Genomic DNA, 10,860 nt, shown 5'->3' on the forward strand with positions numbered 1-10,860 from the left:
TTATTTAACGTAAAAAAAACTACTTAGTCGAATTCACAGCCTTTGAATCACCTTCGAATAATTTGTTTTTATTCGTTAAAGTGCCATCTGTTGGTGAGTAGAATGTTTAAGTTATAATGCCAACGTAAAGAAGTTTATAAAGCTGGACATGTACCATCCACCTTGAAGATACGTCTTCTCTATTAATTAGCTTCTAATGTGGCAACACTTTTATATGAAATGTCAATTTCACTGTGTAGTCTATGGTTTTGCAGTAATTGGTTGGTGTAGTCGACTTGACTGATGTCATCATCGTTATTTCCTATTAAAAAGTTGTGCTGTGGTGAATGTTTATTTAATTATAAAGTAAGGCCCACGACGAGGGATTCAAACATAACTGTACTCCTTATTTGGTGTTATTATCAAAGTACGCAGTGGCTCAAGGACATGCGGTAGGTGGTTTTCCGCTAAGGTTTCTTTATGATCGAATTAGGAGTTATAAATTTCCGAGCGTAGGATGTTGACCTTTTCGTTGAGATGCTTTGGAACAAATCCTTGTCTCCAAATTATAACGTTAGCCTTCGTTTAATTGGGGTATGGCGATAAAGATTTTATGCAACTTAAATTTACTTTGCGACGTAATCTCAAATAAGTCATTGTTGTTATTTCAGGTGTAAAATTCGTCATTGAACACTGTTTAGAGTATAGTGCAAACGTTTTAGCAGTACCATGTCAGGTACGGAGCAAAATATATTGAACTCAATGCAACAATTGTCTGTACAACCCAGTCATAGCGGTCACACTGAGAAACCTACGCAGGTGGTCTCTCCCGCCGTCAACAGAAGTCAACACTCTGCAGCAAAGGTCACACCCGTGAAAGCAAGCACTGTGTCACCAGCCATTGCTACAATCGACAGGCTGTTAAGCTTAGGTGGCAACACACCTCCTCCTCCTCCTCCTGTCATCACACGGCCCTCAGACATGGACCCACACACGGTGGAACAGCTGAGAGCTGTCAAAGAATTACTGACAACCCAAGAAGAAGAAGCTCAAAACTTGAGAGATCTTAACCGAGAGTTAAGGGAACGCTTAGAAGAGTGTGAAACTAAAGTCAAAAAGTTGTCTGAACAAAATGAAGAATATGCAGAAAAAGAAAAGGCTCTCTCTCAACGTGTTGCTGAAAAAGTAAAAAACAATAAACAAATGAGTGTTGTTATGGAAGAGTATGAGAGAACGATATCCTCCCTCATCGGGGAACGAGAGGCTGAAGCAAAAAGATGGGCTGATGAGAGAGTCACACTAGTTCGTGAGAGAGATGAAGCTGCATCACATTTGGCATCCATGGAACATGCATTTAATGATGTACACACAAAATATGAAAGATGTAAAGTGATCATTCAGGGATATAAAAGCAATGAGGAGGCTCTGAAAAGATCAGTAGAAGAAAATAATGATGCAATACAGAAGCTGGAGGCGAGATATGAAACATTACGACAGCACGCTATGCAGCAGCTGAACAAGGCTAATGCAGAGTTAGATTCTGTCAAAAAAGCTCACCAAGCTGAGTTTTTGAAACTGAATGCAATGTTAAAGAAAAGTGAAGTGCATGCCTCCTCGCTGCAGGAGTCTCTTGCACAGAAAATCAAGGACAACGAAGAGCTGACAGCCATCTGCGATGAACTCATTAACAAGGTGGGATAAGCATATTAATACATTTGTTTTTAAATTCATCATTCACAATTTCATTTATTTCACTAACATGCATTTAATACTTGCATAAATGTTTTTCAAACGTGTGTTAAATTGTTATGATAATTAGTTAGATGCTTTATCTAAGGAGAGCCAGTGCTGTTACCATTTCGTAATTGTGTGTAAATTGTAAATATTCTGTGCAATCAACATTGTGTCTATTTTTATTTTTGTACAATTTTTATAATTTTATACTTAAGTTTTAATTTGTAATGACATTGGAAACAATGAGGAAATTTTATAATTTTGTAATTCAGTATTGTGTTTGTATTTCCTGTAAGAATTTATTATTATTAATACTTAAGTATTAAAAGAAGTTGATACTCTGACATGAGACTTAATTATCTTTTTGATCTGGTTTATTTTCATTTATTTAAAACAATAACTTCATTTATAAAATATAAATCCAAAGATTTAGATAAAAGTGGTAAAGGTTTGCTTCAACAGGAATGATCATACACATATTTTATAGTAATTTTGAACATTCAAACCTGCCATAAATTATTTGAATGTTATAATTGGAATTGTTTATAATTAATATATTTTTTACTTTCTAAATATAACCAGTTTATGTTATTTGATAAGTATTAGTAGTAAAACATCAAAAGTTAATCCCAACTTTGCCCTGTTTTAAATAAAATCGTCCTTAAAATATCCAAAACAGATTCATAGTTTTCTAGTCTATTGTATTATGTAATGAATGTTTGATAGGAAGGCTTATTATGAAACAAATAGTTTTCAAATTTTGCTTGTTTTGAATGTGAATTGAGTATGATGTTTCATGTGTACTTTTATTACTAGCCTATTTGTGAAATTACATAACAATTTTGAATGTACTTTTGTATTAGTAAGGGTAGATGGTGCGATAGTCCTAAAAGGATATTGTGTAAGGGCAAAGACTTCATCAAATATAGTGTCATGTTTCCAGAGTTAGAAATGTAAGTGAATTTAGTACCTATTATTAATAGAAAGTGAATATGACCAGAGCCTTTATTTGCAGTGTTGCGTAAATCAAAAGGAATGTAGCTTGCAGTTGAAGAAAATCTTTCTTTATAGGAGTGCATTTCTTCAGTTGACGACCTAATGACGATGTCTTTATCCACTTCTAGGCCTACACTTACAGTAGCTGGATTTGTCCTCAACCCACATCCTATCTAACTGAATACTTAGATAATATTTATGATGAAACGCTGTGTACTGTCCATATATTTATTTTACTATCAGAGCTGATATTGCAGTACATTGTGCCTTTGAAACATTTCTTCTCCACATCCGGTCCATTATGCAAAATATGATTGAGATTCATAAATATAGTTAGTTGTTAAAACACATCTTTGAAAGAAGTATTAATTCAATCATTGTTCAAGTATGTAATTATCTTTTGTACTAATAAATTTAGGGGTTTTTGAAACCTTTCTATCAGATTAGAATGCTCATTAAAATCAACTACATAATATTTTATGAAACTGTGTTTGGGTATGGTGTGTTCTGGCAATTTAGGCACAAAAAACATTCTGTTCATAGCAATACGTTATGTGATAATAATAAATCATAGAGAAATTTAACCAATTTTACTAACTCAAGACAATATTGACATTCCATGGGAGTCGACTTATAAGTTTTAACAACTATTTGAAATTTTAAATAACATCCACATAACCAGTTTCTATTATTAACTTCCCTGCTGCTTGTAAAAAATATACTGAGCGGCAAAAAATCTGGCCCTCAAATGTATGCAGTAATAGGTAATTTTGTATCTAGAGAGGGCCAAATTTTGTGCCGCTGAGTATTATATACCTTGCCAACTAAGATTTATACTATTTAAAACACTTCCAGCCTTTGAATGATTTAAATTACAATAATGCTTGCTGTTTATTGTGTGCAATATTGTGATTTGTGTTACTTACATAGTAATTTGGCATTTATAATTACATCAGTAGTAGTGGCAAATAATATTATTCTTTAGACCACCATTAAATTGTCGCCATGACAATTTTACAACTATCATAAAGTTTCATGCGTTCTAAAATTCCCTAAATTTAACTGCTTGCTTCTTCTGTTTTATTTGCTAATATTTCGGAAGCGGATACTTACTATAGTAATTTGCCTAGTTAAGCATAATTTTTGTAATCATTATATATTTTTATAATAAATAGCTATGTGTAATTTATCATTATAGTATACTTGCAATTTATTCATATGAATAGAACGAAATAAATCAATTCCATATTTGTAATGGTTGTATTATTTGATCTAAAACTCAACAACTCTACTTAGGTGGTGGTGGAAGGTACTTTTTATTGAGAAAATACTTACATTATGTATAAACCATTACCTTATTTATTTACCTGCTACCTTATTTGTGTTTGCGGTTTTTATGGAACTATAGGGAAGAATTTTCATCTAGTTTTCATAAAATATTTAACCTTCAAGTTTGAGACATATTATTATGAAGTTAAAATTACTGCCCTATAATCTATATGATAGCAGTAAATGTTAGTAATAAAATAAAACTACATGTCTTTTGTTTATGTACAGTTTAATTACATTCTCATTTTACCCATTTACATTGAAAAACGGTTTGTTGTGGAAGACTACTAACATCACACAATTATTATTATACAATCATACAATTAGTATTCTGCTCAATCACAGTGACTTGAAATTTAACTATTGCCACAGATGGGTAAGACACGAAGAGTTTCTATCTCCGTATCTATCCATTCGTACTCTGAGAATGTGTGGTAGTCTTAGTATTAACGTACATAATTGGTTTTAATTCATAGACATATTCTAAGATTTAATTAACGTAAAGATTGCAGTAGAGGCGCTTCGCAGCCTCATCTAGACATGTCTATTCATTTTCATCACACTTGCTAGTGTCGTAACATGCAGGCTACCTTGGTTGCAACCCCCCAAATAAAACCCTCGACCTTAATGTGCTTGCCATGAAACCCGTGGTCGGTAAATGAGTCAGTGCCCGTACTGATGGTGCTGCGCGCGCTGCTGCAGGACCACATGCACACGCACGCTGCGGCGTATGCTGCGGGAGGGGAGGGTGGCGCTGCCAAAAGCGCAGCCTAAGGTATCGCCAATATTTGGAAGAATTATATTTTTTCTTTTAGAAATTAAATTTTTACTCGCAAATGTGATGAAAAACATTGTATGTCGCACGGGCGGTACTATAATTACGAACATCGACTCATTAAAGCCCTCAGTCTTCGACTTCGGGCTTCTAATAGACTCTCGTACGTAATTACTTATTTACCGCCCTTAAGACACAATGTACTATTTTTACACAAGGCGTTTAATGATAATAATGAAGATAGTAAAGATTACAATATTCTCATAGTATCTTACTTAACCTTGTGAGACAAACATAGAGGCTTGGTACCGTGTCGTCCGTCTCACACCCCTGTTAAATAATATAATACTTATCAGCGTAAGTGAGACGGCACGAAAAGAGAATCGACCTTCGTATTTTATAGCATTTTAAATGTTACCATACATTTTACCATTTTTTAATCTAAAACCCTAAGTAGGTAGGTACTCTTCGCTAGCTTTCGCGCCTTTTAACGCGACAACGTTAGCTTACATTGAACATATTTAAAACTGGCATGCCGGCTTCTGATGAATGATGTATCGCTGAATTCGCTGCGTGTGTGCGAATACTCGCCATGAGTTAGCCTAAGCAATTTCGTTCACTTATTTTTCTTCAAGATTTTGTACGTGTCCTTACTAACTAAGTAGCTGGCAGCAGAGACGACGGTGGAGGCCGCGGTGACGGCCCACAGCGCGTGCAGGGCCGCGTGGTCGACGAACCCGAACACCGGCGACGCGAGCGTCGTGCCCACCTGCAAAATGTTACAGTTCATTTAAAATACCTCGCCCGGACTCTTACTAGTACTAAATAACACCTGCCTGGAGAAAGATCTCTCTCTATTGTAGCCTAACTCCCACACCGTTTTTCAGGGATAGGTCGCGTATCGACCACACTGTGTTTCAACCTTGCTCCCTACTAATATGGTACAAAATCAAACAAATTTGTATGTGTTAAGTTCCCCTCTACCAAAAAGCCTAAAGGGAGGGGGAGCAGTTTTAGCCGTGCACCCTAGGCAACAACAGTTAATTTATTTATCAGTTAATGTCTGCCCGAAAGTGGGATGTCATTAGATAATTATTGATAAACAACGGCTAGTCGGCTAAATAAAATTGACAAATAATTGGAAGCTATACTTAGTAAAAAAATTAAAGTAGCTTAATTTTCCAGACAACTCACTCTTCTTAGCAAGTTTGCGCCAAATTGCAAAGGTTTTTATTTCGCTTAGTTTTGGCACGATCAGCAGAGAACCATGTTTAAAATAACGGGAAACAAGCATTTTGGTAGAATCGTTTACCTATTTCACTTATCTTATTATTCTAAAATAAGCAAGTTGATTGTTCACTACAATTTATTTTACCTATACTTACCGCTTACAATCAAAGGGTATTCTTTTTCTGTTCACAATTAAAGTTTACATAAACACAAGGTCATTGTTAAGAGGCGATGGAGTCAGAGATTTGTGGAATAATAATTGAATGACTAATCATCTTACTTAGCTTTCAAGAAACATGTAAATGTTAATTAAAAATAAAAAAGTGACCTAATTCTTGTCAACAAACTGTTAGGTGTATTTCTACTTATGTTACGTATTTTATTTGTTATATACCCACGGTTATGCCATATCATTCATCATCTTTGTCACTATTGAAATCTACGCTGAAGGAGCACCATCTGTCATCTTGTAATAATTAGCTTTATCATAGTTTATTTATTTATTTGTTGCTGTTTATCCCACTGCCTATACATATTTATTTTAGACGTGTATTATAATGTACGATATTGTATGTGTAGATGTATTTTGTTGAGTTTTAATATTTGATTCGAGATCGCTCTTAAGCGATAAGGCCGCCTATTATTTACCTTGTAATTTTCTCTGTGTAAGGTGACCTGGGGCTATTAGTAGCTGGCGATATTGCCATGTTCATGTGTGTTGTGTGAAAACAATCTTCTGGCGAACACAACGTAAAATTGCCGAGAAGAACATGGTGTCGTAAGGACGCCATCAGACGGCTCAGATATTATCCCCCCCCCAGCTACAATAGCCCCCGGGTCACCTTACCTGTTTTCTGTATCGCTTACTATTTCTGGTGTACCATTTTGGCAGCTTCATTCCTTTAGTGTCATTATCTATGGGACTTACCAACAATAGCTGGATGGCAGTGTTGACTTTGCTGATGAATGTTGGTGCAAGCTGAGCCGTGGCACGAGTCACATCGAAATATCTGCTGAGTGTTCGCTGTAATAGAATTAAAATAATTTTATCTGAAGTGTTTTTGTTCATTCATTTTAAATTAGAGAAACTAGATTAGTTTCATTGACATTATGATTTATTTAAAGATCTATCCATTCTTTTTTATAGCTTTTGGTCTTGCAATCAACTTAAGAAAGAGTTGACTTAATGATATGATCACAATAAGGACATCAGAGACAGGTATTTGGATGGTATGGACTTGTTCAATGGAGGAGTCGACCGGTTTCAGAAGAAGCAATGCTGATTTACAGGTTCATTAGAGAGGCCTTTGCATCCAGAGACGTGGTTTCAGTGCAAAGGAGTGTAATATCTGTAGTGTGGTGTATATATCTGAGGCTCCCCATGAGGCTGACATAGTCACATTTGGTGTACTAAAGCCTCGTTAAAATATGAGATAAAAAAAATGTTAGTTGAGAGACTAACACAAGAGAAAGAGTATTCAACTCAAAGGATTAAGTAGATCTAACTATTGCAAAGTTGATGTTACATACTTATTCTAAAAAATACTCAAGTTTCATGTCAGTTCTGTACACCACTACATATAGATAAGAGGGCCATACTAAAGCTTGAAACACAGAGCGGTGGCGGGGCAGTGCGGCGGGGCGCGGAGGCGGCGGTACCGAACGGTTGTAATATTTGAGCTAACATGAGGGGGCACAGAATACCGCGCGGGAAATAAGCGTGGCGCGTATTCTGTGCCCTCTTTCACGATAGCTCGAATATTACAACCAGCACCGCCTCCGCGCCGCGCCGCACCGCTCAGCCTCCGGCGTCGGTGTTTCTAGCTTTAAGGTTTGTACCACGTGCAGTGCGTGCGTGCGTGCGTGGCCTGCAGTGTTCTGTGAAAGTGCTAGTATGAAAAGAATATTACACTTAAAAAACAATTCAAACTCACTGGAGGAGGTAGGCTCATATATCGGATGACAAAACCAGCTGCAACTAAAGCAGCATCCCTTGCTACAATGAGCACAGTCAGCCAGAGAGGAATAAGAGTTTGCCATGTGAGTGTGACAAACAGGGTGGCAATGAGTACTTTATCTGCAAGTGGGTCAAGGAATGAGCCCATCCGTGACGACTGGCTCACCCAAGTTCTGGCTATCCAACCATCTAGCTGAAATATTAAGGTAAAATGAGAGATTAGTCCACTTAACAATAGCCATTTGTATATGAAAATAAATTTAAGGTTTTTTGCAAAACATCCATTTAACAAATCCAAGTACCTGCCGCTGACATCAATATTGTACATTATTAGTATATATGTCGGCCGGCGGCCGATCGTAAAATCCGCTAGATCACGAAATTCCTATTTCATGATATGCCTAGAAGTTGGCCAGGCATATCACGATGTGTATGAATTGTGACCATTGTGATCTGCCTAAACTGGCCAAATCATGAAATGGCGGCGTTTCATGATATTCCTAAGAATTTCATGATCTGCCTGAACGTCACTAGGCAAATCGTTGAACAGTGAGTTTTGATCAATATGGCAGATGTCCCTTAGCCAATTCATGAAATGGCGCCATTTCACGATATGCCTAGGAATTTCGTGATCTGGCGGATTTTACGATCGGCCGCCGACATATACATAACTAAGTTAAGTGCCAACTTCACACTTGTATAGAACAATCATAAATATTCCAAGCTTAATGATTCATTTTTTTAACCCTTGAATACCGTCACTACTGTGAAAAAATCTCGTCGTATCTCAAATCAATACGTCAACAAATTTGACCCTTAAAACAATGTTTATTAAGTTCACTCGGAAAGATCATCGATTTTGAGATACCAGCTTTTTTCAAAGTAGTGATGATGGTCAATTTTTAAAACACTAGTTGTCTACTTACCAAGTCTGTTACACCAGCAAAGGCCAATAGACCTAGGGCTAAGTTGTAGTTGTCTTGCAAGATTACATAGCCCAAGTAGGGAGACATTGCAATCCTAGTCACACATAGAAAGTTTGGTATTGTGTAAACTCTGTCTCGCTGGAAAAAACACAAAAGAATACATGAAAACATCCTCTGTTGTTTTTAAATGTATGATCAGACATAATAATGATTAAGTTTATTGCCATGAAATTGATTACAGCAGACAGAATAATGGATATTAAATTAATATTTTGGTTATGTAGTTTTTTTCTATTGCAGAATATTTAACATGACAATTCCTTTTGAGTAATGTATAAATGCTAGATAAAGGTGTTTAACAAATTAATTAATATTTCTAGTGACTCATAAGCGTAAGCTGTACTATAATATAATGCGACCTTTTATAACTTTTATGGGTATTTCTCCACTAATTGGAAAATTTAAAAAAGTCCCTGCCAGCTTTCTCTTTAAACTATGATGAATTGAACAGTAAAAATGGTTTTGCACCAGAACTACAGTGTTGTGTAGACCTATATAAATGTATTCACAAATGTCAATCTTATCAGGTACTTGGGTGGGACAATGTTTGATTAAAAATATTAATAAAATGACATGCATATTAATTGAAATACTACTTTATTATTATTAATGGTGTAATCATCTTTTTAAGTTCAATAGAGAAATCATGCTAAATGGCCATGGCTAATATTATCTGCTACTTATCAAATTCTGGGTTGGGGACATGTCAGGGGACTGTTTTATGGGGTGTTTAAAAATTTTAATTAAATAGGTAGTTTTATTTTTGGTATAATATTAGACAAGATTAAAAATATGGTTGTTTTTTAAATATAGAAACATTTTTCTTTACCATTTATCTCAACACGCTTTTCCAAAAAAGCCAAGGACAACGATTTTCCAATTAATGGAGAAATGCCCTTATAAGTGAAATGTTTGATGGGTTAATTTGAAAATTGACAATATAATATTTATCACATTTTTGTGGAGGAGGATAATGTTGGAATAACACCTATTTTAAAAATAAAATAAAAATAACAATCTTATTTGTATATTTCAGCAATTATGCAAGCTTGTGTACTTTCAAACTAAATCTCACCTCAACAACTTCTTCAATTCTTTCTTTTACTTTAGCTTTTGTTTCAAGAATATCTTTGACCAAATGCTCACTTTTTTCCCGTAACCTTTGTCCAGTGAGCTCCCTCTGTTGTTTGATGTCCCTGACGAGCTCCTCACCTCTCTGTCTGATTCTATGTTCCGTATCCTTCAACTGTTCTTTTTTGTGCTTAAATACATCTTTGAAAACCTCAGCTTTCTTGTCCAAGTTTAAAAAGTGCTTTTTTTCATCAGAGTAATACGCGCAACCGACTGGCAAAAGCTTTAATGGACTTCTTGCAAAGATAGAACTATACTGTCTAATAAATACATTGCATTCGCGTCTTCTGTTGCTGTTTGATTTACAATATAAAGTTGAAACTTGCTTCAAGTAAATACAGCGCGATATTAACCGCATTATAACAACTTTTATAAATGGTCTGAAAAATTAATTAAAAAAAATAATTTTGGTTATTTTAATTCAAACAACTGCACATAAATATAATTTAACCAAAACTCAAGTTTCTTTTCACAATTATCACATCGTGATTTTTTTCAGAAGGTACTAAGAAAGAACAAGAACATGTCATAATGACATTGACTTTTGTCAGTTTTCAGTGCACGTTGTTTCAGGTACTGGTATAAACGTTATATCTAAGAAATCTTTAATTAAAAAAATAACTACACACCAACATGAACGTACTACCTAAAACATCACTGATCACAGCACTTTACCGCCCTCAGCTTTTAGCTCTCCTCTTGTAACCAGGTTTATTTCAGATAATAATAATAATAATGTATAT

General features: G+C 35.3%; 2 protein-coding genes across 2 annotated transcripts; one reads left to right on the forward strand and one right to left on the reverse strand.

Annotated features, from left to right (window-relative positions):
- The first annotated feature begins 20 nt into the window (after positions 1-20).
- Positions 21-3,964, forward strand: LOC141432721 (transforming acidic coiled-coil-containing protein 3-like). The gene is made up of 2 exons (XM_074094460.1): positions 21-431; positions 651-3,964. Exon 2 carries the CDS (start codon positions 709-711, stop codon positions 1,678-1,680), a length of 972 nt encoding a protein of 323 aa, XP_073950561.1. The 5' UTR covers positions 21-431; positions 651-708; the 3' UTR covers positions 1,681-3,964.
- Positions 3,650-10,628, reverse strand: CLS (cardiolipin synthase). Its single transcript, XM_074094459.1, has 5 exons — positions 10,062-10,628; positions 8,927-9,064; positions 7,978-8,193; positions 6,972-7,067; positions 3,650-5,582 (listed from the first exon to the last, which is right to left on the reverse strand). The coding sequence occupies exons 1-5, from the start codon at positions 10,473-10,475 to the stop codon at positions 5,430-5,432; spliced, it is 1,017 nt and encodes a 338-aa protein (XP_073950560.1). The 5' UTR covers positions 10,476-10,628; the 3' UTR covers positions 3,650-5,429.
- Positions 10,629-10,860: the final 232 nt, after the last annotated feature.

Source organism: Choristoneura fumiferana, chromosome 11 (genome assembly GCF_025370935.1).
Source record: "Choristoneura fumiferana chromosome 11, NRCan_CFum_1, whole genome shotgun sequence".
Lineage (NCBI taxonomy): Eukaryota > Metazoa > Arthropoda > Insecta > Lepidoptera > Tortricidae > Choristoneura > Choristoneura fumiferana.

Bases quoted from the DNA above. Each gene is read 5' to 3' on its own strand.
- LOC141432721 (XM_074094460.1), top strand. From the start codon at position 709: ATGTCAGGTACGGAGCAAAATATATTGAACTCAATGCAACAATTGTCT.
- CLS (XM_074094459.1), bottom strand. From the start codon at position 10,475: ATGCGGTTAATATCGCGCTGTATTTACTTGAAGCAAGTTTCAACTTTA. The intron at 7,068-7,977 runs GTGAGTTTGAAT...ATTCTATTACAG, and splicing joins ATATGAGCCTACCTCCTCCA to CGAACACTCAGCAGATATTT. The intron at 5,583-6,971 runs GTAAGTCCCATA...AACATTTTGCAG, and splicing joins CTGCCATCCAGCTATTGTTG to GTGGGCACGACGCTCGCGTC.